Raw genomic sequence first — 26,154 nt, forward strand, 5'->3', positions numbered from 1 at the left:
CACTCTCTCCAAAGCCTCCACATCCTTCCTGTAATGTGGGGACCAGAACTGCACACAATACTCCAAGTGCGGCCGCACCAGAGTCTTGGACAGTTGCAACATGACGCTGCGGCTCCTAAATTCAATCCCCCTACCAATAAACGCCAAGACACCGTATGCCTTCTTAACAACCTTATCTACTTGATTCCCAACTTTCAGGGATCTATGTACAATACACCTAGATCCCTCTGTTCATCCACACTATTCAAAGTCCTCCCATTAGCCCTATACTCAACACATCTGTTATTCCTACCAAAGTGAATCACCTCACACTTCTCCGCATTAAACTCCATCCGCCACCTCTCGGCCCAGCTCTGCAACCTAAGTCTCCCTGCAAACTATGACACCCTTCCTCACAATCTACCACGCCACCGACTTTGGTGTCATCAGCAAATTTACTAATCCACCCAGCTATACCCTCATCCAGATCATTTATAAAAATTACAAACAGCAGTGGCCCCAAAACAGATCCCTGAGGCACACCACTCGTAACCAAACTCCATGACGAATATTTACCATCAACCACCACCCTCTGTCTCCTATCTGCTAGCCAATTCCTGATCCAATTTCCTAGACTACCCTCAATCCCATACATCCCATAATGTGTTTACCCAATCCCTATGGGTGATTCATGTCTTTAGATTGGTCCATAGATGTGCAGGGTTAGGTTGATTGGCTATGGTAAATTGCCCCTTAGTGTCAGGGGGATTGGGAGGGTAAATATGTGGGGTTATGGGGATGGGACCTTGATGGGACTATTGTTGGTGCAGGCTCAATGGGCCAAATGGCCTCCTTGTGCACTGTAGATTCTACAATTTATACAAATGACAAATAGAAGGTCCAACACCTGTCCCTGTGGCACACCACTGGACACTGGCTTCCAGTCACTAAAGCAGTCTTCTGGCATCACCCTCTATCTCTACAACTAAACCAATTTTGAATCCACTTTATTAAATTACCCTGTATCCCATGTAAATTGACCTTCATTACAAGTCTCCCATGTCGGACCTCGTCAAAGGCTTTGCTGAAATCCATATAAACTACATCGACTGCACTACCCTCATCTACATACTTGGTCACCTCCTCAAAAAATTCAATCAAATTGGTTAGGCGTGACTTCACTCTGAGGAAGCCATCCTGACTATCCCTGCTCAAGCTTTACCTCTCCAACTGGAGACAGATGCTCTCCTTCAGAAGTTTTTCCAATAGTTTCCCTATCACTAACGTGAGACTTACAGGTCTATAGTTGCTTGCTTTATCTCTACAACCCTTCTTAAAGAGCGGAAACACATTAGCTGTGTGTAGTATAAACTATTCATTTTCTGATATTTAGCTTGGTGCTGCAGAATAAACTTGTGTTGCACAGTTAGGCCTCAAAGTCAGTATCTTGATGCATTTGTCAGCACTCACTTGAAACAGAAGTTTTGAGAGGACAGAAAATGGAAATTGCAGAACAAAACCAGTGATTGCTGGACAGTGTTAATAATTTGTAATGTTTTTCAGAAGAGGCTGTGAGACTCATTCTGAGTAAATAGTTATGCATCAAATAGTTAGAATTTTCAATTTAGAAATGGAGTATGAAAGATTTATTTAGAATAAATTAATAAAATCACATTTGTAGATTCCTAATTCAAAGCTTTTTTTAAAATTTTATATATACACACATAGACTTTTGCATTTGTGCAAACTTATCTATCCAAAGAAAACCCTAGAAATGTTTAACAGAGTTCCATAAGAACATAAGAAATAGGAGCAGGAGTAGGCCATCTAGCCCTTCAAGCCTGCCCCGCCATTCAATAAGATCATGGCTGATCTGAAGTGGATCAGTTCCACTTTCTCGCTTTCTCCCCATAACCCTTAATTCCCTTGTCTATCAAAAACCTATCTACCCGTGACTATAAATATTCCGTTTAGAACAAACAAAGAACAACACAGCACGGGAAACAGGCCCTTCGGCCCAACGAGCCCGCGCCGCCGTCCCATTGTCTCAGTGACCTATTCATGATTTTAGTCTACGCCTAATGTGCGAGGATCAGGGAGGTCCAATATAGGGACAATTTGTTACCCAATCAATCAGCCTAAAAGCGCATCTTTGGGATGTGGGAGGAAACCGGAGCACCCGGAGGAAACCCACGCAACCACGGGGAGAACGCGCAAACTCCCACAGACACAGGCCCAAATCCATGTGTCCGCACAGCAACAGAGATAGTCTCTGAGCTGTCATGTTGCCCTCGAGATGGTCCAGTTTAAGCACACTAACGACATGAAGCAATAGGCAACTCCCGAAGCAACATCCAAGAGCAGCCCACTACAACCTGCCGCATGCATGCCCCTTGCTGGTCAACAAGGTGGACTTAAATGCCTGTGGAGACAAAAAATTCATTATTAAACAGGCAAAGACTGTAACATCCCTGAGGCAAAAACGGAATCCCAAGCCTACAATGTTTAGTAAGGCCTGCTATATCCCCCTATATGTAGACCGCTCATGTGGCTGTCTAAGTGACTCTTAAACAACCCTAGCGTGCCTGCTTCCACCACCTTACTCGGCAGTGCATTCCACACCCCCACTACCCTTTGCGTGAAAAACTGCCCTCTAATATTTGTCTTATACCTAGCCCCCCTCACCCTAAGCCCGTGACCCCTCGTTCTATCCATTTCTAATAGCGGAAAAAGCTTACCACCATTTACTCTATCTATCCCCTTCATAATCTTATAAACCTCTATTAGATCCCCCCTCAGCCGACGTCTCTCAAGGGAAAACAGCCCAAGTTCGTTCAATCTTTCCTCGTAAGACAGCCCTTCCATACCAGGCAGCATCCTGGTAAATCTCCTCTGCACTCTCTCCAGGATCTCTACATCCTTCCGGTAGTACGGCGACCAGAACTGGACGCAGTACTCCAAGTGAGGCCTAACCAACGTTCTATACAACTGCAACATCAGACTCCTACTCTTATATTCTATACCCCTTCCTATGAAGGCTAACATACCATACGCTTTCCTCATCACATTCTGCACCTGCACCAACACCTTCAGGGACTTGTGCACTTGCACCCCCAGGTCTCTCTGCGTATCTATACTCCGGATAGTTCTACCTTTTATCGTATAACTCCCCTCCACATTATTCCGGCCAAAGTGCATCACCTCGCATTTCTCCGGATTAAATTCCATTTGCCATCTATCTGCCCAATCTACCAGCCTGTCTATGTCCTGTTGCATTGCCAGGCACTGCTCCTCAGTACCCGCCAATCCAACCATCTTAGTATCATCAGCAAATTTGCTGATCACACCACCTACCCCCTCTTCCAAGTCATTAATATATACTACAAATAGAAGAGGTCCTAGTACCGAGCCCTGCGGCACACCACTGGTGACAGACCTCCAATTGGAAAAGGAGCCTTCCACTACTACCCGCTGTCTCCTCCTCCCAAGCCAGTTCTCCACCCATCTACATACCTGGCCTTGTATCCCATGAGCCTTCACCTTTTCTATCAGCCTACCATGAGGGACCTTGTCAAACGCCTTACTGAAATCCATATAGACGACATCAACGGCTTGTCCTTCGTCAACCGTTTTTGTCACCTCTTCAAAAAATTCCACTAGATTCGTAAGGCATGACCTCCTTGTAACGAAGCCATGCTGCGTATCCCTGATCAGATTGCAGCGCTCCAGATGTTCATACATCCTATCCTTGAGGATCCTCTCCATTAGCTTGCCTATAACTGAAGTCAAGCTCACCAGCCTATAATTCCCTGGGTTATCCCTCTGACCCTTTTTAAACAACGGTACTACATTTGCAATCCGCCAATCCTCTGGGACCTCACCTGTGTCCAAAGAAGAGACAAAGATTTGCGTCAGAGGCCCAGCAATTTCATCCCTCACCTCCCTTAGCAGCCTGGGATAGATGCCATCAGGCCCCGGAGATTTATCCGTCTTTATACTGTCTAAAAGTCCCAACACCTCTTCCCTCGTGATGACTATTTCCCTCAACGGATCCTCAAACTCCTCGAGCACAGCACCAGACATCAGGCCCCTCTCCTGCGTGAATACCGACGCAAAGTATTCATTCAAGATCTCCCCCATTCCCCCAGGCTCCAAGCATAGTTCCCCTCCTCTGTCCCTGAGAGGACCAATCTTCCCTCTAACCATCCTTTTGTTTCTAACATAGGAGTAAAATGCCTTAGGATTTTCCTTAATCCTACCCGCCAAAGCCATTTCGTGGCCCCTTTTTGCCTTTCTGATGCCCCTTTTAAGTTCTCTCCTACATTCTCTGTATTCTTCTAACGCTATCTCTGTCCTCAAATGCCTAGATCTAATGTACGCCTCCCTTTTCCTCCTGACCAGGTCCTCAATATCCCTAGTTACCCACGGCTCTCTAATCCTACCCTTCCCATCCTTCCTCTTGACCGGCACATGTCTTTCCTGCAAAGATTTTAGTTTTCCCTTGAGAGACTCCCACATACCCAGCGTCGACCTGCCATCAAACAGCTTACCCCAGTCCGTATCTTTAAGATCCTGCCTAATCCGGTTGTATCTAGCCCTCCCCCAGTTTAACACCCTCCCCTTAGGACAGGCTTCATCTTTATCCATTAATATCTTAAACCAGACAGAGTTGTGGTCACTGTTGGCCACATGCTCTCCTACTTCAACGTCAACCACCATTCCAAAAGGTAAAACAGAAAATAGGAGCAACAGGAGGCCATTCAGTCCTTCAAGCCTGCTCCACCGTTTGTAATGATCATGGCTGATCATCCAACTCAAAGCCTGATTCCTGCCTTCCCCTTCCCCCACATCCTTTCATTCCCCTTTGTCCCAAATGATATAAATAACTGCTCCTGAAAACACTCACTGTTTTAGTCTCAACTCCTTTCTGTTAATGTTACTTTGTGTATGTATCGCTCAATAAAGAGGTGAGAATAAAACAGTCATTTCCAAAAATCATAATCTAGCTCTCCAGAAAATCTTAAAAGAGTCCTCGAAAAAAAAATATTTTGACCCCTGTTCCCTGATAACTGAAGTCCCTCATCACTGGTTCCATTCCAGTAAATCTCCTTCGCAGTCTCTGTAAGGCAGTGATATCTTTCTGAAAGTGTGGTTGGTGCCACAATTGGATGCAATACTCCCACTGAGGCTCAAGCAGTGACTTAGTTTTAGCATAATCTTTCGTATCTCTAATAATAAACCTGAGAATCCCATATGTTTTTAAGAACCTTATTGACTTAACCCATCACCTTGAAAGATCTCATATAAATACATCCCCAAGCCCTTACGTTCCTTCACCACCCCATCCCCTTTAAAACTGTATTATTCACTTTAATGTCATCTGAAAACTTAGAAATGTTGTCCCATATAAACAAGTTCAACTGTAGCAGGAAACATAACTGGATAAAAGGAACACAGAAACAGGTAATTCCCTCCAAATAGCTTGAGCTGCTGTGCATACTGCACATAGCCCACCTCCCAGCCTATTAGCATATCCTTCCTCGCACATAATGTTATCTAACTTCTCCCTCATCTCAATTGTTCCCTGAGATAACAAGTTCCAGATTCTTATCGCTGTCTGGCTAAAGACATTTTTTTCTGAATTCCTTATTGAATTTATATCTTATATTTATACACTGTCATTTTCTCAATCCCTCAAAGTTGGAAACGTCTTCCCTGTATCAACTCATTCTGCAAAGATAAAAGTGAATTATTTATTGCTGCCTATTTTGGGGCATGATAAGAAGTTCCTGAATGAATAAATTATAAGGCCTTCAATTATTTTCCCCAGTATGTCTTCTTTGACTGATTTCTTCAGCGAGCTGCTTTCTGAAACTTAACATGCTCATCACTTCTTTGCGTTGCAGTATCTCTTCAATGGAAAGCAACTGACCATAATCCGGCAACCGATGGACCGATTTTCCCTGTAGAACTTCGAACATCTCCAGGACAGCTGCCACTGAGTCTTCTGCCCTCGCGCATGCAGCAGGGAAGATCCTGGCACTCCACAAGCTGGGATGTTTTCTCCCACTGTCCGAGAAAAGATGCTCGGAGATCTTCAAGCCAAGGCGCATGGCAGCATCTTGGAAATTGCAGCCTAGCAGCCGTAGCTCATGGATCTCTGATAGTGATGGGACTGTATGCTTGAGGTTGTCTCCTGTCCCGAACATCACAGTGGCAAAACCTCCTGGGATGCACAACGAGTGCAGGAAGGTGCCTGGGGGTATGATGGAATTCTCTCTTACGCAGCACCCACTGACAATGCTGTTGGTGCCCACACAGCTACCCGGTCCCAGCCGGGAGTACTCAATTACACTGCCAGGAGACACATTGCACCCCTGTCCCACCAGGCTCTCAATGATGCATAGAATCTGGCCATTACTGTCAGGGCAGAGCTGCCCAATTCCACTGGGATCAGACAGCAGCCCAAGCTGTGCCCTCAGGATCACATCTGCTGTCAAATGATATATATATTCCTGGGCAGTGCCCAGATGGTAGAATTTGGAATTGTTCAACATGGCCACATTAAGCGGTGTCCCTCGGAGACACTCGAAAATCTTCTGTCGAACTGCTACCAGCTGGTCCTCCTCCTGACTAACATTGGCTGTGTTTCTGGTGTAATCCACTGTGGCACCAGGCCCCAGCGCCTGCAGGAAGTCACCATAAGCATCAATCTCACAACTGAGGGTGCCAATCTCTCCAAGGATTGCCAGCAATCGCTTGGCTGTTGAACGATCAAAATAGTAGACACTGTCCGTGTAGACAAAATCCACCTCTTCAGTGTCTCCACCACTTGTGAGACTGTGACCTGCCCTGCAGACTGCCCCCGCCTCCTGCATTGTCTCCACACTGGGCTTGTGCAGGAAGCGGTGGCAGGTTTCATATTCCAGCTCCTTCTGCACGCCCTGCACCCGGCCTGCCTCCAATACAAAGACGCCATGTGTGGTGCCAATGGATAAGGGGGATGGATGAGCAAGGGCAGTGAAACCAGGCCTATTGAAGCATATAGCCTCAGTCTCACTAACGCTGTAGAGCTCAATGTCATCAGCACAGGTCACCAGGACTCCAGGCTTCATGTGGGTGGGGAAGTCAATGTACATCGCCAGTTTGAGCTCCAGCATTTGGTAAACAGGATTCCCCAGAGGCAGAGCGGTAAAAATCTTCCCCAATGCACTGGCACTCGGCAAACGCTGGCTGTAGCCCCCTACAACAAAAAAGGAATGAAGTCATAGCGTGTGAATGCAAACACATCCAGAATATATTCAAATGCACCAGAACTATTATTTTCTCAATTCCCTCCATGCCCATCTCTGTAACATCCTCCAATCCCTACATCCCTTCCTATCTCTGTAATCTCCTTCAGATCCTTGCCCCTCCCAATCTTGGTAACAACTTCTAGTCCCTACACCCCTCCCTACAGCTGCAATCTCGTCCTGCACCACACCCCTCTCTAACATCCTCCAGCCTCCACACCCCTGCCTCTCTACGCTCCTCCAGTCCCTACACCCCTCCCCATCTCTGTAACCTCCTCCAGCCCTACACTCCTCCCTCTCTCTGTAAACACTTCCAACTCTCTCTCTGGATCCCTCCAACCCTCCCCATCTCTGTAACCTCCTCCAGCTCCTACATCCCTATTTCTTAACTTCTTCCAGCCCCTAAACCCTTCCCTTTCTCTGTAGCCTCCTCCAATCCTACAACCGTCCCTATCTCTATTACTTCCTCCAGCTCCTGTACATTCCCAATATTTATTGCCCTGTCATTTGCTGCCATGCCTTCAGCTGCCTGAATGCAAAACTCTGAAATTCCCTTTCTTCAACTTTGATACACTCCTTACCTCTTTGACCAAGCTTTTAACTTAAAACATGTTTACATTAGTGTAGTGATGAACTAAGTTTTGAAGTAACTATAAGTCATGCTATAATTCAGCAAGTGGGCTGTGAATGTGTTTCTAAAGTAAAATACCATTTATTGTTGTTATGGTATACACGTACACGCAGGTATACGTGTGTGTGTGCATGTGACTGGCTCCTGATATTCAGTACAGCCTCTTCAAATAATTACAGGGCAAACTTTTTAAACTTTGACCCGCATGACCAATACTGAACAAATTAAGCCCTCCTGTCTGGAAGCCCACAGACAGGGTGCTTGAACTTAGCTCACTACTTCGGAGTATTCCATGCTTAATTCAATCAATTGCCCTTTTAATCCAGAAATAAAGAGTTCAGTATTTACCAGCGTGAATTAAAAGAATGGTGAAGTTATCCAACTTGTCTCCATAGAGTTCCTCTAATCGGTGAAGGGCACGGAGTGTAGATCCTCCATTTCCTGTGCAAAAACACACAAAAATAAACAACATTCCTTCAATCTCTTTACATAGTCTAAACTCTCAACTATTCACCCTCAAAATGCCCTGCTGTCTTTGTTCACTCTGTAGTGTTCCATATAAGGGCAGCACACTGGCACAGCAGTCAGCACTGCTGCCTCACAGTGCCAGGGTCCCAGGTTCAATTCTGGCCTCAGGTCACTGTCTGTGCGGAGTTTGAATTTTCTCCCCATGTCTGCATGGATTTTCTCCAGGTGCTCCACTTTCCTCCCACAGTCCAAAGACGTGCAGGTTAGGTGGACTGGCCATACTCAGTTGCCCCTTAGTGTTGGGGGATTAGCAGAGTAAATGTGTAGAGTTATGGGAATAGGGTTTGGGTGGGATTCTGGTCAGTACAGACTCGATGGGCCGAAAGACCGCCTTCAGTAGTGCAGAGATTCTACGATTCATATGTTGCAGAGGGGAGCAATTGGGTTGGACTTAAAAACTTACTCTCTGATTGGTCAATCTCATTGTTTGAAAGAGCCATTTCAACAAGTTATTCCGTTCACATTCAGGCAGGTGGGTGATTAGCTGATATTTCCTATTTACCTTAAAACTGGGAAATGTCAATTGGTGTAAGAGAACATTGATTGGAATAAAAAGAATGTAAGATTAAAGCTAGAATGCAGGCCTTAGTTAAAATATAATTTAGAATAATCAACCTAATTAAGACACAACAGATAAAGTGTTCCAGCACGTGGGTGCTGATGGCCACCAGGCCTGAGCCTGATGGAGGAGAGCAGTGCTTGCAGAGTGGCCACGGTGCAGGAAGCTATTCAAGCAGGGGGAGCAAACAGAGATGGGTACAGTATAGTCAGAGGGATAGACACAGTTTTCTGCAGAAGACAGTGTTGCTGCCTGATGTAAGCGTTTGGGACATGATCACATTTTGCTTCTTTTGCAAATCACTTTAAATCTGTCCCCTATCTTTTGCGACGCTTTTACAAGCAGGAATAGTTTCTCCCTATCTACCACGATCAATCCTCTCATGAACATCTCTATCAAATGTCCTCTCAGCCCTTTTCTCTCCAAGGAGAATAATTCCAGCCTCTCCAAACTATCCTCATAACCGAAGTTTCTCATCCCTGGAACCATTCTTCCAAACCTCTTTGATTTATTATTGTCACATAGAACATAGAACACTACAGCACAAACAGGCCCTTCGGCCCACGAGTTGCACCGATCACATCAACATCTACCAATCCATAGACCTATCTATAACCCCCAATCCCACTAAATCCCATATTGTCATCCAGAAGTCTTTTAAAAGACCCCAGCGAGTTCGCCTCCACCACCACTGACGGCAGTCGATTCCATTCACTCACCACCCTCTGAGTGAAAAACTTACCCCTAACATCACTTCTGTACTTGCCTCCCCGCACCTTAAATTTGTGTCCTCTCGTAGCGACCATTTCAACCCAGGGAAATAGCCTCTGAGAATCCACCCTATCTATTCCTCACAACATTTTATAAACCTCTATCAGGTCGCCTCTCAACCTTCGTCTCTCCAGGGAGAAGAGTCCCAGCTCCCTCAACCTATCCCAACATGGATTGGAATACTGAAAAGTTTGTTTCTTGCACGCCATATAGACAAAACATACTGTTCAGAGTACACAGCGGAGAAGGATAGGATGCAGTTATAAATAGGGTGAAGAGAAAGGTCAGCTTAATATATGATAGGACCATTCAGAAGTCTGATGGCAGCAGAGAAGAAATGTTCTTTAGTTGGTTGGTATGCATTTTTAGGCTTTTGTATCTTTTTCCAGACAGAAAGTGGAAGAGAGAATGTCCGGGGTGCATGAGGTCCATGACTGATTTTCTGAGGTAGCGGGAAGTGTAGATGAAGTCAATGGGTTGGAGACTGCTTTATGTGATGGACTATGATAACAACCCTTTGTAGTTTCCTGCAGTCTTGGTCAGAGCAGGAGCCAGACCAAGCTGTGAAAGGATGGCTTCTATGGTAAAAACAAATTACTGCAGATGCTGGAATCTGAAACCAAAAGAGAAAATCTCAGCAGGTCTGGCAGCGTCCGTAAGGAGAGAAAAGAGCTGACGCTTCCAGTCCAGATGACCCTTTATCAAATCCTTTGGCCTTTGACAAAGGATCATCTGGATTCGAAACATCAGTTCTTTTCTCTCCTTACAGGTGCTGCCAGACCTGCTGAGATTTTCCAGCATTTCCTTTTTTGCTTTCTCTGGTACGTCTGTTAAAATCGCTAAGAGTTATAGTGGACACACTGAATTTCTTTAGCCTTCTGAGAAAGTAGAGGCATCGGTGGGCTTTCTTAACTATAGCATGGCAATGCAAGGGCCAGGAAAGATTGGTGTTCTGAACACCTAGAAACTTGAAGCTCTCGCCCAACAAGGACATGTCCTCAACTATTTTTCCTGAAGTCAATGATTATCTCCATGTTACTGACATTGAGGGAGAGATCGTCATCATACCATTTCATCAAATTCTGTACTCCGTCTCGTCATTGTTTGAGATTTGACCCACTACAGTGGTGTCATCAGCAATCTTGAAGATGAAGTTGGAGCAGAATTTGGCCACTCAGTCAGAAGTGTACAAGGAGTATAGCAAGGGGCTGAAGACATAGCCATGCAGGGCATTGGTATTGAGGATAACCATGGAGGTGTTGTTGTCTATCCTTACTGATTGAGGTTTGTGAGCTAGGAAGTTCAGAATCCAGTTGCAGAGGGAGGAGTTGAGCCCTAGGCTGCAGAGTTTCGAGATGAGTTTTGTTGGGACAGTGGTGTTGAAAGCTGAGATGTAGTCAATGAATAGGAGTCCGGCATAAGTGTCCTTGTTATCCAGGTGTTCCAGAGTTGAGTGCAGGGCCAGAGAGAAGGCGTCTGCTATGGATCTGTTGTGATGATAAGCAAACTGCAGAGGATCCAGGCAATCTGGGAGACCTTCAAACGATCTATTCATATATACACCCAGATGTCTCTGCTCCTGCACCACTTTAATAATTACATGTTTTTTTAATTCTGGCTTTCTATGTTCTTCCTATCAAACATCTTCATATTCAACTTCATCAGACACTTATCTGCCCACTCGCCCAACTTGTCTATGTCCTTTTGATGTTCTACACTGTCCTCTTCACAATGCTTTCAAGTTTTGTGTCATTCGCAAATTTGAAATTGTCCCCTGCATGCCAAGATCTAGATGATTAATATATACCAAGCAAAACAAGGGTCCCAATACCAGCCACTTGGAAGCTCCATTACAAACTTGCCTCCAGCCCGAAAAATAACCATGGGCTGGATTTTATGGTCTCGCTCGGGTGAGATCATAAAATCCTGCTCAAGGCCAACAGAGATTTCTGTTTTGGGAACCTCACCCTCCCTGGATTTGTTTCCTCAAAGTATAAATTGTTGTTCCTTTACATTTGGTTTTCTTGCAAATTGTTCTGATGAGCGCAAGATAAAAAGCTTCAACAACATGTGCCTTTTTTTCACTGTGACTCAAGAGCTATACTACCAAACAACCACGAGTTTCTATTCAGCATCCTTCCTATCAACTATTTTATCATATGGACTCTTGTGCTTTTTTATTAGTATGACCATTTCAGCAATCTTATTCTGCCTTGTAATCTGTTCCGTTCTCTACCCGAATTGCTATTGTGTCTGGTTCTCGCTGGCACAACTCATTCAACTGGGTGGCTTCATTTTCCTATCTCTTCTTTTCATCTTCTGCATCCGCTAATCTTCTGCATGGACCTGAACAGTTCTTTTATTTAATGCATCTGCTTTCTCTTGTGACTGTGTTTTGCACTCAGCCGCTGCCAATTGCTATTTGCTCTGAGCCAGTTCCAGCTTGATTTCCAGCAATGTGCCTTTTTAATAACTCTTCTTTATCGTGATATTTGTCTGAAATATCCTAAATGAACTATTTTAACTGGCTCCTTTTTGTTGAGCTCTCTGCAGAAAATGCAGTTTTCAAGCTGTTTCTACATTTGTTGCAGCTTAGTTTTATTTCCCAACTCTGTTGCTTTCATAATCTCTCACTGAATTGAGAGCTAATTTGTCTGGATCCGATGAGTGAGGTATGCTTCTTGGTTTCTGATTTTCATTCTCAATATGTGCAAGTTAAACTCTAGTCCATTGTTCTGCTTTTGCAATCCATCCAGTTCTAATTTTCTTCCAAGGTGAATCCATCAGTCCCTTCTAACAACATCTGATAACAATTTCTTCCTATTTATGCTTTGTATATTTTCAGACAGCTGTCATGTTCTTTTTGTTGTAACCGCAATGAATTCTACTACGTTCAACATTTCTTCCTCCTTCTTATTGTATTTATCAGGCAATTCTCCTGAATTGCTAATTTGTTCCAACAGTTGTGTTCTCAATGATAAATGAAAAGAAAAAGTGCACAATTGCATGAAGATTTGTGGCAGGTCAGAGACTGGACATTTTTTTTAAAAGATCAGCAAAGAGTTACTAAAAATTAATAAGGAGAGAGCAAATAGAGTATGACAGAAAGGTAGCAAGAAATATAAAAACAAATAGGAAGATTTTACACAAGTATTTAGAAAATAAGAGCATATAGAGTAAGCATTGGCCCACTCAAATCCGGGGTATTAATAATGGTAAATAAAATAGTGGAATTGCTAAACAGATAATTTGCATCCGGTATCACTGCAGAAGACAAAGTCACATTCCAGAAATGTTTGAAAATCAAGAGATGAAAAGGGAGGAGCTTAAAACAATTACAATCACCACGGAAAGGCTATGAAGAAAATTGTTAGTATTAAAAGCTGACAAGACCTCAGGACCTAGAACATAGAACATTACAGCGCAGAACAGGCCCTTCGGCCCACGATGTTGCGCCGACCAGTTAAAAAACAACGACCCTCTAACCTAAACCAATCCCTTTTCATCCATAAACCTGATGGACTTCGTCCTGGGGTGCTAAATGAAGTTGCTGCAGAGGTTTTCTTTTTATTCATTATTAATGTTTCATTTGTAGGACATGAGCTTCACCAGCTGGCCAACATTTCTTGCCCATCCCTACTTGTCTGTGGGCAGTTGAGAGTTGCTGCGCCTCTGAAGTCACTTGTAGGCCAGACCAGATAAGAATGGCAGATTTCCTTCCCTAAAGGACATTAGTGAACCAGATGGGTTTTTCCGATAATCAACTATGGTTTCATGGTCACCAGTAGATTCTTAATTACAGATTTCTTTTATTGAATTCAAATTCCACCATCTGCTGTGGCGGGATTCGAACACTGGTTCCCAGAACATTTGCCAAGTTTCTGGATTAATAATCTAGCGATAATACCACTAGGCCTTTGCCTCCTTCCATAGTAGATGCATTGTTTGAAACTTTCCAAAATTCCCTAGGTTGTGGAAACATCCTATTAGATTGGAAACTAGTGAATGCAGCGCCTCTATTCAAGAAGACAGTAGGCAGGAAACTACCGGACAATTACCCTCACATGATAGGCATGAACCTTGGGTCAGTAGTTTTAGCTGGGGGAAGGGTAATTATGAGGCTATTAGGAGGGAATTAGGAAGCATAGGTTGGACTAGGAGGCTACAGGGTCTCGGAACATCCGAAATGTGGAGTTTTTTCAAGGAGCAGCTACTGCAAGTCCTTGATATGTATGTCCCTGTCAGGCAAGGAGGAATTGGTCGAGCTAGGGAACTGTGGTGCACTAGGAAAGTTGATTCGCTGGTTAAAAAGAAAAAGGAGGCTTATGTCCGGATGAGACTTGAGGGCTCAGGGAGTGCACTAGAAAGCTTTAGATTGGCTAGGAGGGAGTTAAAGAGTGAGTTAAGAAGGGCTAAAAGAGGACATGAGAAGACTTTGGCTGATAGGATTAAGGAGAATCCTAAGGCGTTCTATAGATATGTTAAGAACAGAAGGTTGGTTAGGGCAAGATTAGGGCCAGTTAGAGACAGCAGTGGGAATTTATGTGTGGAACCGGAAGAGATTGGAGAGGCATTGAACCAATATTTCTCTTCGGTATTCACGCAGGGGGACATAAATGTAGCTGTGGAGAACACTGGGTTACAGGGTTGTAAACTGGACAGTATTGCAGTTGATAAGGAGGATGTGCTAGATATTCTTGAGGGTTTGAAAATAGATAAGTCCCCTGGGCCGGACGGGATTTACCCTAGGATTCTCTGGGAGGCAAGAGAGGCGATTGCAGAGCCTCTGGCTCTGATCTTCAGGTTGTCATTGGTCACTGGTATAGTGCCAGAAGATTGGAGGATAGCGAATGTTGTCCCATTGTTTAAGAAGGGGAACAGAGACTTCCCCGGGAATTATAGACCGGTGAGTCTTACTTCTGTTGTGGGCAAGGTTTTAGAAAAAATTATCAGGGATAGGTTTTATAGTTATTTGGAGAGTAATGAATTGATTGGAGATAGTCAGCATGGTTTTGTGGAGGGTAGGTCGTGCTTTACTAACCTTATTGAGTTTTTTGAGAAAGTGACTAAAGAGGTGGATGGGGGTAAGGCAGTTGACGTGGTATATATGGACTTTAGTAAGGCGTTTGATAAGGTTCACCATGGAAGGCTTCTGCAGAAAATGCAGATGTATGGGATTGAGGGTGATTTAGGAAATTGGATCAGGAATTGGCTGGCGGATAGGAGACAGAGGGTGGTGGTTGATGGTAAGTATTCGTCATGGAGTTCAGTTACGAGTGGTGTGCCTCAGGGATCTGTTTTGGGGCCACTGCTGTTTGTAATTTTTATAAATGATCTGGATGAGGGTATAGTTGGGTGGATTAGTAAATTTGCTGATGACACCAAAGTCGGAGGTGTGGTAGATAGTGAGGAAGGGTGTCTTAGTTTACAGGGAGACTTGGACAAGTTGCAGAGCTGGGCCGGGAGGTGGCGGATGGAGTTTAATGCGGAAAAGTGTGAGGTAATTCACTTTGGCAGGAATAATAAATGTGTAGAGTATAGGGCTAATGGTAGGACTCTGAATAGTGTGGATGAACAGAGGGATCTAGGTGTATGTGTACATAGATCCCTGAAAGTTGGGAATCAAGTAGATAGGGTTGTTAGGGAGGCATACGGTGTCTTGGTGTTTATTGGTAGGGGGATTGAATTTAGGAGCCGCAGCGTCATGTTGCAACTGTACAAAACTCTGGTGCGGCCGCACTTGGAGTATTGTGTGCAGTTCTGGTCCCCACATTATAGGAAGGATGTGGAGGCTTTGGAGAGGGTGCAGAGGAGGTTTACCAGGATGTTGCCTGGTATGGAGGGGAGGTCCTATGAGGAGAGACTGAGGGATTTGAAGTTGTTTTCGTTAGAAAGAAGGCAGATACGAGGGGACCTTATTGAAACATATAAGATGATTAGAGGTTTAGATAGGGTGGACAGTGATAGCCTTTTTCCTCGGGTGGAGAAAGCTAGCACGAGGGGGCATAGCTTTAAATTAAGGGGTGGTAGTTATAGGACGGATGTCAGGGGTAGATTCTTTACCCAGAGGGTGGTGAGGGATTGGAATGCCCTGCCCGCTGCAGTTGTAAATGCGCCTAGTTTGGGGGCGTTTAAGAGATCCGTGGATAGGTTTATGGATGGAAAGGGTTTGGTTTAGATTAGAGGGTCATTTCATTTTAACTGGTCGGCGCAACAGGCCGAAGGGCCTGTTCTGCGCTGTAATGTTCTATGTTCTACATCTAACCAAGGGAAAATTAATTTGTGGGACATGGGCTGGTTGGCCAGCATTTATTGCCCATCCCTAGTTGCCCTTGAGAAGGTGGTAATGAGCTGCCTTCTTGAATCACTGCAGTCCACATTAGTTGATTATTAAGGAGTCTTCTCAATGAGTATTTTGCCTTGTCTTCATTAAGGGGAGGGATGATGTAGTCATTCTAGTTAAAGAGAAGTGTGAAATGTTAGATACAAAAAGCATAATATGAGAGGCAGTATGAATCACCAGGGGCAGATGGATTGTATCCCAGGCTGTTGAAGGAAAACAGGGAGGGCATACTGAATGCTTATAGGATCATTTGCCAACCTTCAGTAGATTCACATAAAGTACCAGGGGTTTGGAGGTTTGAAAATACTATACCATTATTTAAAAAGTGTGCGAGGCATAGGCCAGGAAACTACAGGCCAGTCAGTCTGACTTTGTTGGTGAGCAAATTATTGGATATAATTAGAGAGAGGATAAACTGTCACTTAGAAAGGCACAGATTCATCAGGGATTATCAGCATGCTTTTGTTAAGGGACGATTGTGTCTTACTAACTTACTATAATTTCTTGAGGAAGAAATATGAAGGATGAAGGTAATGCAGTGAATGTTGAATTGTATGGATTTCAGCAAAGCACTTGATAAGGTCCCAAATGGCAGATTGGCCAAAAAAATGAGACCTCATGGGATACAGGGCAGTTAGATCCAAAATTAGCCCAATTATAAGAAACCAAAGATGGGTGGATGTTTTTTGTGCATGGAAAACAGTTTCCACAGGGCTCAGTGTTGGGACCTTTACTGTTTGTTGTATATGTTAATGATTTAGACTTAAATGTGGAAGGCACGATTGGAAAATTTGCAAATGATACAAAAATTGGCTGTGTAGTTGACAGTGAAGAGGAAATAATTTCTTCTCTCTTTAATCGCTCCATCACTGGGGACTGTGCCCAAGTCTCAAGTTCTGGAATTAACTCCCTACACCTCTCTTACCATTAGACATAATACTTGAGCTGAGTATACAGTGATAATTAGTGAGAGTTTAGCAACTTTCTTGTTCATCATTTTGTACATGGTAGGAGCACTTACCAATTTTTGGTCCCATGGGATCAGCAAACACATGATACTGCACACCGAGGGGAAGCTCATTCCTCTCCAGCTTGCTGCTGATCTGCTGCTCAAACACTAGTTCTTGTCTGCCATCAGCAGCTGTAATAACCACAATGTCCCAGAACTCACTGGAAGTCACCTCCTTTCCTGGTCAAAATAAAATTGGAAAAAAAAAGCTGACACAAAGCAGTGATTCATCAGTAGCGAGGAAAGTGAACCAAATTCTCTTGCTCACATAAGAACACAGAATTGGGAGCAGCAGCAGGCCATTCAGCCCCTTGAATTTGCTCTGCCGTTCTACAAGATTATAGCTAATTGAATTGTAAACTCATTTCCACTTCCCTATTTCCCTGAATCATTGACTCTCCTGTCTATCCAAAATGCCTTCACTGATTTCTGGGGAAGAGGATTCCAAAGGGTAATGACCCTTTGAGGGAAAAAACAAAATGTTCCTTAGCTCAGTCTGAAATGAGCCTTAGTTTTTAAACTGTGTCCGCTTGTACTAAATTCCTCACAAAAGAACATCCACCTTGTCAATTTCTGTCAGGTTCTTATGTTTCATTAAGATCACTTCTCATTCTTCTAAACTCCAAGTTATCAGCCCAACCTTTTCTCATAAGATAAACTGCTCATCCCAGGCACAAAAAGGGAAAATGCTGGAAATACTTAGCAGGTTTGAAAGTCTCTGTGGGGAGAGAATACAGCCAAAGTTTCAAGTCAGGATGACTTTCAGAGCTCATAACAGAATCTTTCTCATCAATGCAAGTTCCTTTCTAGCCCCGAGCATATACCCCGAAATAAAAGCAAATTGCTGGGGATGCTGGAATCTGAAACCAAAACAGAAAGCGCTGGAAAATCTCAGCAGGTCTGACAGCATCTGTAAGGAGAAAAGAACTGTTGTTTCAAGTCCAGATGATCCTTTTGTCAAAGCTAAAAGGCATAGAAAGTGGGAGATATTTATATTGTAGGGTGAGGGAATGAAAGATGAGACATAGCTACAAAAACCAAGGGGAAAGGCTGCTAATGGCAGCCCATAGAGAGAATAAAAGGTGTGAATGGCCAAACGGCAAAGAGGCTGAAATCAGAGGGTAAACTGTGACAGATATCCTTAACCATGCCATTAGACAGGCAAGATATGGAGATGCCAGTATTGGACTGGGGTAAGCCCAGTAAGAAGTCTCACAACACCAGGTTAAAGTCCAACAGGTTTATTTGGCAGCACAAGCTTTCAGAGCACTGCTCCTTCATCACATAAGGGGGTGTTCTGTTCACAAACAGGGCATATACAGATACAAACTCAACTTACAAGATAATGGTTGAAATGCGAGTCTTTACAGGTAATCAAGTTTTAAAGGTACAGGCAATGCGAGTGGAGAGAGGGCCAAGCACAAGGTAAAGAGGTGTGTACTGTCTCCAGCCAGGAAAGTTAGTGAGATTTTGCAAGCCCAGGCTACGGTTACGGATAGTGTGACATGAACCAAAGATCCCAGTTGAGGCGTCCTCATGTGTGCGGAACTTGGCTATCAGTTTCTGCTCAATGATTTTGCGTTGTCTTGAGTCCTGAAGGCCAGCCTGGAGAACGCTTACCCAAAGATCAGAGGTTGAATGCCCATGACTGCTGAAGTGTTCCTCGACTGGAACACTTCTGCCTAGTGACTGTCGAGCGGCGTTCATTCATTCATTGTCATAGCGTCTGCATAGACTCCCCAATGTACCATGCCTCAGGACATCCTTTCCTGCAGCGCATCAGGTAGACAACGTTGGCTGAGTCGCAAAGGTATGCACCATCTGGTGGATGGTGTTCTCATGTGAGCTGATGACATCTGTGTCGATGTTCCAGCACGTCTTGCAGAGGTTGCTGTGGCAGGATTATGTGGTGTCTTGGTCACTGTTCTCCTGGGGGTTGGGTAGTTTTCTGCAGACAACGGTCTGTTTGTGGTTGTGCGGTTGTTTGAAGGCAAGAGGTGGGGGTGTGCAGATAGCCTTGGCGAGATGTTCGTCTTCATCGATGGCATGTTGAAGGCTCTGGAGGAGATGTCATAGCTTCTCTGCTCCGAGGAAGTACTGGACAACAAAGAGTACTCTGTCCGCCGTGTCCCTTCTGTCTTGAGGATGCAGTTTTTCGCTGTGGCACATCGATCAATGAGTCAAGCACCAATCCTGTTCTTATGAGAGTGTCATTCAGGTGTCTATTGCGATCCTCTTCATCTGAGCAGATCCTGTGTATAGGGAGGGCTTGTCCATATGGGATGGCTTCTTTAACATGTTTGGGGTGGAAGCTGGAGAAGTGGAGCACCGTGAGATTATCTGTAGGCGTGCGGTACAGTGAAGTGCTGAGGTGACTGTCCTTGATAGAGATGCGTGTATCCAGAATGCAACCAATTCTGGAGAGTAGTCCATGGTGAGTCTAATGGTGGGATGAAACTTGCTGACATTATATAGTTGTTTCAATGAGTGTTCGCCATGAGTCCAAAGGCAGAAAATGTCATCAATGTATCTAGTGTATGATCTCAGTGAAGAGGTCTTGTTCAAACCTGTGCATAAAGATGTTGGCAAATTGAGGTGTGAATCTGGTGTCCAAGGCTGTTTCATGCATCTGGATGAAGAACCCATTGTTGAAGGTGAAGACGTTGTGGTCCAGGATGAGTTGTAGAATTGTATCTGGAGATTGACAGTTGTCTGCGCCAAGTACTGAGGCAGTTGCAGCAATGCCGTCATCGTGGGGAATGCTGGTGTAGAGTGCCGAGACATCCATTGTGAACAGGAGTACTCCTGGTTCAACTGCTCCACGTGTGCTGGGTTTCTGTAGGAAGTTTGTAGTGTCACGACAGAAGCTTCATTCTTGAACAAGACCTCTTCACTGACATTATACACTAGATACATCGATGACATTTTCTGCCTTTGGACTCATGGCGAGCAATCATTGAAACAACTATATAAGAACATAAGAAATAGGAGCAGGAGTAGGCCATCTAGCCCTTCGAGCCTGCCCCGCCATTCAATAAGATCATGGCTGATCTGTCGTGGCTCAGTTCCACATTCCCACCCTCTCCCCATAACCCTTAATCCCCTCGCTTATCAAAAACCCATCAAAATCTAGATCCTTCTGCAGACTCTCCACACCCTCCGCGCAATTTGCCGTTCCACCAATCTTGGTGTCAACAGCACGTTTCGACACCATACACTCAGTTCCCTCCTCCAGATCATCTATATAAATGGTAAATAGCTGAGGCCCCAGCACCGACCCCTGGGGCACTCCACTAGTCACCAACTGCCAATCCGAATAGCACCCATTAACCCCCACTCTCTGCCTCCTATTTGACAACCAATCCTCTATCCACGCTAACACCCTACCCCCAACTCCATGCCCCCTTACCTTCTGCAATAACCTCTTGTGAGGTACCCTGTCAAACGCCTTCTGAAAATCAAGAGAGACCACATCCACCGGCTCGCCTCTATCCACCGCCCTAGACACATCCTCATAGAACTCCAATAAGTTTGTCAGACACGACTTCCCCTTAATGAAACCGTGCTGCATCTGCTCTATCAAGCAATTCCCCTCAAGATAAGAACATAAGAACATAAGAAATAGGAGCAGGAGTAGGCCATCTAGCCCTTCGAGCCTGCCCCGCCATTCAATAAGATCATGGCTGATCTGTTGTGGCTCAGTTCCACTTTCCCGCCCTCTCCCCATAACCCTTAATCCCCTCTCTTATCAAGAACCCATCAACCCGCTTCTTAAAAATATTTAGCGAGGCAGCCTCCACCACTTCAACGGGCAGAGAATTCCAGAGATTCACCACCCTTTGAGTGAAGAAGTTCCTCCTCAACTCCGTTCTAAACCGCCTCCCCTTTATCTTGAGGCTGTGCCCCCTAGTCCTACTGTCTTTTTTGAGCGGGAAGAGTCTCTCCACCTCTATCCTATCCATCCCATTCATCATCTTATACGTCTCAATGACATCTCCCCTCATTCTTCTAAACTCTAACGAGTACAAGCCTAGTTTATTCAGCCTCTCCTCATAGCTCAATCCCCTCAACTCCGGTATCAGCCTAGTAAACCTCCTCTGCACTCCCTCCAGGGCCAAAATATCCTTGCGCAGGTGCGGCGCCCAAAACTGCACACAGTACTCCAGCTGCGGCCTCACCAATGCCCTATACAGCTGCAGCAAGACCTCCCTACTTTTATATTCAATCCCCCTCGCTATGAAGGCCAGCATCCCATTCGCCTTCCTGACCACCTGCTGCACCTGCAAGCTGGGTTTTTGCGACTCATGCACAAGGACCCCGAGGTCCCTCTGCACCGTCGCCTGCTGCAGTTTTTCGCCACGTAAGTAATAGTCCTTCCTACCATTCTTCCTACCAAAGTGGACCACCTCACACTTGCCAACATTAAATTCCATTTGCCATTTCCTGGCCCATTCGCCCAGCCTATCTAGATCCTTCTGCAGACTCTCCACACCCTCCGCACAATTTGCCTTTCCCCCAATCTTGGTGTCATCAGCAAATTTCGACACCCTGCACTCGGTTCCCTCCTCCAGATCATCTATATAAATGGTAAATAGCTGAGGCCCCAGCGCCGACCCCTGGGGCACCCCACTAGTCACCAACCGCCAATCCGAATAGCACCCATTGACCCCCACTCTCTGCCTCCTATTTGACAACCAATCCTCTATCCACGCTAACACCCTACCCCCAACTCCATGTCCCCTGACCTTCTGCAATAACCTCTTGTGAGGTACCTTGTCAAACGCCTTCTGAAAATCCAGAAAGACCACATCCACCGGCTCTCCTCTATCCACTGCCCTAGACACATCCTCATAGAACTCCAGTAAATTTGTCAGACACGACTTCCCTTTAATGAAACCGTGTTGCGTCCGCCCTATCAAGCAATTCCCTTCAAGATGCCTCGCAATTTCCTCCTTAATGACGGATTCTAACATTTTACCTACCACAGACGTTAAACTAACCGGCCTATAATTCCCCGCCTTTTGCCTGGCACCCTTCTTAAACAACGGCGTAACATTAGCCGTTGAAACCGTGTTGCGTCCGCCCTATCAAGCAATTCCCTTCAAGATGCCTCGCTATTTCCTCCTTGATGACAGATTCTATCATTTTACCTACAAGACGTTAAACTAACCGGCCTACAATTCCCTGCCTTTTGCCTGTAATGACATATAGTCATCATATAGTGGATATCATAATAGTCCCAGAATAGATGGAGACTATTCTGTTCCCTAATTCCACTACATTACTTATTCCCCCACTTGAATGGTTCCCTATACCAAGATCGGTTTGCTCCTCCATCCTAGTCTCCGCTCTCACCCATACAAGCTGCAAGGATGCTGAACCTGTTCAACAATAGCGAGGACTGAGGCTCCTCCACCTTGTACCTAAACTCCCAAACCTGTCTCATCACAGTCAGACCTTGCCCCTGACCAATCTAGATCACCCTGGTCTTTGGTTGTGCCTGCTTTTCCCGAACCAACTGATGAGGTAACATTAGAACATAAGAACGTAAGAACATAAGAAATAGGAGCAGGAGTAGGCCATCTAGCCCTTCGAGCCTGCCCCACCATTCAATAAGATCATGGCTGATCTGTCGTGGCTCAGTTCCACCTTCCCGCCCTCTCCCCATAACCCTTAATCCCCTCTCTTATCAAAAACCCATCAACCCGCGTCTTAAAAATATTTAGCGAGGTAGCCTCCACCACTTCAACGGGCAGAGAATTCCAGAGATTCACCACCCTTTGAGTGAAGAAGTTCCTCCTCAACTCCGTTCTAAACCGCCCCCCCCACCTTTATCTTGAGGCTGTGCCCTCTAGTCCTAGCTCAGCCTCCAATTAATTCAGTCACCCCGGAAAGTGGTGGGATTTGTGGGCACCTCCAACAAAGCGGCTCCGGCCTCTGGGGAGCCATCAAGGGGCAAGGGGGCGACACAGAGTGAGGGGGCAGTGGTGGAGGAGTCTGCGGGGGGGGGGGGGGGGTGAGTGGGGAGGGGCGTTTGGGGGAGGGGTCTGTCTACAGAGCTCAGCCGCACCTCGCAGTTTCTGGAAATTTCCCAACCGCCTCCGGCTCGCGCTCCGAACTCTCTCCGCCGCTTCCATTGCCCCGGGGTCAAGGGGTCAGCCTGCGGGAGAGACTATCCGCCCCGGCGGGGGGGGGGGGGAGAATTGTACGGGGCTAATTATATGATAAACCCAATGTGTGTGTGTGTGAGAGAGTGTGTGTATATAATAAACCCTGTGTGTGCGTGTGAGAGAGAGAGAGACACAGAGTGCTTATAATGGAGTAATGGGGAATGTTCCAGTGGGGGGACCGGGGAATGGTTGCTGCCATCGTCATTGCGCCTGCGCGTCCGCGGCGCTCAGTCGCCATAGCAACAGAAGATGGACATGGCAGCTGCGCGAAACAGCCCCAAAGTGCAGCGCGGCAAGGCCCGAGAACCACACCCTACCGGGGGCTGCTGGGCCCCAACACAGCCCCTTGATCCCCTAGCCCCGACCCCAGTCCCCAATCCCCGCCCCCAGTCCCCAATCCCCGCCCCCGTCCCATTCCGATGCCCCCCGAGACCCCTAACCCCGCCCCCGATCCCCAATCCCCGCCCCGGTCCCATTGTCTCCGCCCCCAGTCGCCTAACCCCGCCCCTGTCCCATAACTCCGCCCCCCAGTCCCCTGTTGCCCCCGGCCCCTGTCCCTGCCGCAGTCCCTAGGCCTGCCCTCAGCCCTTTCCCCGCCCCCTGTCTCCGAGCCAGTCCCCTATCTCCGCCCCCAATCCATTAAGCCCGCCCCCATGTCCATGGCCCTGCCCCCAGTCTCTGGCCCCGCCCCCCCGTCCCTCATCCCACTCCTAATTGACCAACCCAGCCAACATTGCTAATACAGGACACTGAGTTAGGGTCCTTTTTGGGATCTTTCTGTGTGCAAATTGGCTGTCACACACCCTGCATTTCAACAGTGAGCGGCATATCATTGTGAAAGATTTGTAACATACTGAGGTGGGGAAAGATACTGCCAAAATGCAAGTTCTATAAATTCAAATCCTGCTGTTCACTTCCAGGGTGATGTGGAGATGCCGGCATTGGACTGGGCTAAAACAGGAAGAAATCCCACAACACCAGTTTAAAGTCCAAAGTTCCAGAGTAACAAACCACTTAAAATCAACACAGACATAGAACGAGAACAGAGGCTGCTGGAAAAGCTCAGTAGGTCAGGAGAGAAAGCAGATTTATCATTTTGAATCCTTTGGCTCTTCATCAGACCTGAAGAGAGGGAGAATGTGTTAGATTTTAAACTGTAGCTAGGAGAGATTGCAGCAAGAAGTAGCAAATTTAAGAACAAAAGAGAGATAGGAACATGGAAAATAGGAGCAGGAGGAGGACATTTGACCATTCAAGCTTGCCCCACTATTCATTATGATCATAGCTGGTCATCCAACTCATTATCCTCATCCTGCTTTCTCCCCATAACCTTTGACCTCATTCGCCCCAGGATGGTCTGGGAGGGGCATGTTGAGGCAAAAAATGTTTGGGATATTTAAAATGAATGGTTTGATGGGTCATGTCTGACAAATTTACTGGAGTTCTATGAGGATGTGTCTAGGGCGGTGGATAGAGGAGAGCCGGTGGATGTGGTCTTTCTGGATTTTCAGAAGGCGTTTGACAAGGTACCTCACAGGAGGTTATTGCAGAAGGTCAGGGGACAGGGAGTTGGGGGTAGGGTGTTAGCGTGGATAGAGGATTGGTTGTCAAATAGGAGGCAGAGAGTGGGGGTCAATGGGTGCTATTCGGATTGGCGGATGGTGACTAGTGGAGTGCCTCAGGGGTCGGTGCTGGGGCCTCAGCTATTTACCATTTATATAGGTGATCTGGAGGAGGGAACCAAGTGTAGGGTGTCGAAATTTGCTGATGACACCAAGATTGGAGGAAAGGCAAATTGTGTGGAGGGTGTGGAGAGTCTACAGAAGGATCTAGATAGGCTGGGCGAATGGGCCAGGAAATGGCAAATGGAATTTAATGTTGGCAAGTGCGAGGTGATCCACTTTGGTAGAATAATGGTAGGAAGGATTATCATGTGGCGAAAAACTGCAGCAGGCGACGGTGCAGAGGGACCTTGGGGTCCTTGTGCATGAGTCGCAAAAACCCAGCTTGCAGGTGCAGCAGGTGGTCAGGAAGGTGAATGGGATGCTGGCCTTCATAGCGAGGGGGATTGAATATAAAAGTAGGGAGGTCTTGCTGCGGCTGTATAGGGCATTGGTGAGGCCGCAGCTGGAGTACTGTGTGCAGTTTTGGGCGCCGTACTTACGCAAGGATATTTTGGCCTTGGAGGGAGTGCAGAGGAGGTTTACTAGGCTGATGCCGGAGTTGAGGGGGTTGAGCTATGAGGAGAGGCTGAATAAACTAGGCTTGTACTCGTTAGAGTTTAGAAGAATGAGGGGAGATCTCATTGAGACATATAAGATGATGAATGGGATGGATAGGATAGAGGTGGAGAAACTCTTCCTGCTCAGAAAGGATAATAGGACTAGGGGGCACAGCCTCAAGATAAAGGAGGGGCGGTTTAGAACGGAGTTGAGGAGGAACTTCTTCACTCAAAGGGTGGTGAATCTCTGGAATTCTCTGCCCGTTGAAGTGGTGGAGGCTACCTCGCTAAATATTTTTAAGACGCGGGTTGATGGGTTTTTGATAAGAGAGGGGATTAAGGGTTATGGAGAGAGGGCGGGAATGTGGAACTGAGCCACAACAGATCAGCCATGATCTTATTGAATGGCGGGGAAGGCTCGAAGGGCTTGATGGCCTACTCCTGCTCCTATTTCTTATGTTCTTATGGAGGAGAAAAATTAAAATCTAAACTCACTGAGCTCAAATTTTGAGACCTGATAGCTGCCACGTGCCCAGTTGGAAGATATGGTGCTGCTTCTCCAGATCGCACTGAGTTTCACTGAGGCATTGCTGCAGGGTCTAGAAGCTGGGCTTTAATTATTTGTATGGAAGAAACCGGTTCAATTTTGAA

General features: G+C 45.9%; 2 protein-coding genes across 2 annotated transcripts in view; one reads left to right on the forward strand and one right to left on the reverse strand.

The window, feature by feature from the left end:
- lrriq3 (leucine-rich repeats and IQ motif containing 3) overlaps positions 1 to 26,154 on the forward strand; it is an 80,144-nt gene that overhangs the window by 11,741 nt on the left and 42,249 nt on the right. The window lies entirely within an intron of this gene.
- On the reverse strand, positions 5,713 to 23,259 carry fpgt (fucose-1-phosphate guanylyltransferase). The gene is made up of 4 exons (XM_080195075.1): positions 23,183 to 23,259; positions 17,125 to 17,292; positions 8,251 to 8,343; positions 5,713 to 7,222 (listed from the first exon to the last, which is right to left on the reverse strand). Exons 1-4 carry the CDS (start codon positions 23,247 to 23,249, stop codon positions 5,793 to 5,795), a joined length of 1,758 nt encoding a protein of 585 aa, XP_080051201.1. The 5' UTR covers positions 23,250 to 23,259; the 3' UTR covers positions 5,713 to 5,792.

This window comes from Carcharhinus amblyrhynchos, chromosome 9, assembly GCF_965287045.1.
Source record: "Carcharhinus amblyrhynchos chromosome 9, sCarAmb.v2.hapA, whole genome shotgun sequence".
Taxonomy (NCBI): Eukaryota; Metazoa; Chordata; class Chondrichthyes; order Carcharhiniformes; family Carcharhinidae; genus Carcharhinus; species Carcharhinus amblyrhynchos.

What these genes read in the sequence shown, in the direction of transcription:
- fpgt (XM_080195075.1), bottom strand. Translation starts at nt 23,249, where the DNA reads ATGGAAGCGGCGGAGAGAGTTCGGAGCGCGAGCCGGAGGCGGTTGGGA. An exon ending in TCCCATGGGACCAAAAATTG is followed by an intron (nt 8,344 to 17,124) that starts GTAAGTGCTCCT and finishes GTTTTTGCACAG; the next exon opens with GAAATGGAGGATCTACACTC. An exon ending in CATTCTTTTAATTCACGCTG is followed by an intron (nt 7,223 to 8,250) that starts GTAAATACTGAA and finishes TTTTTGTTGTAG; the next exon opens with GGGGCTACAGCCAGCGTTTG.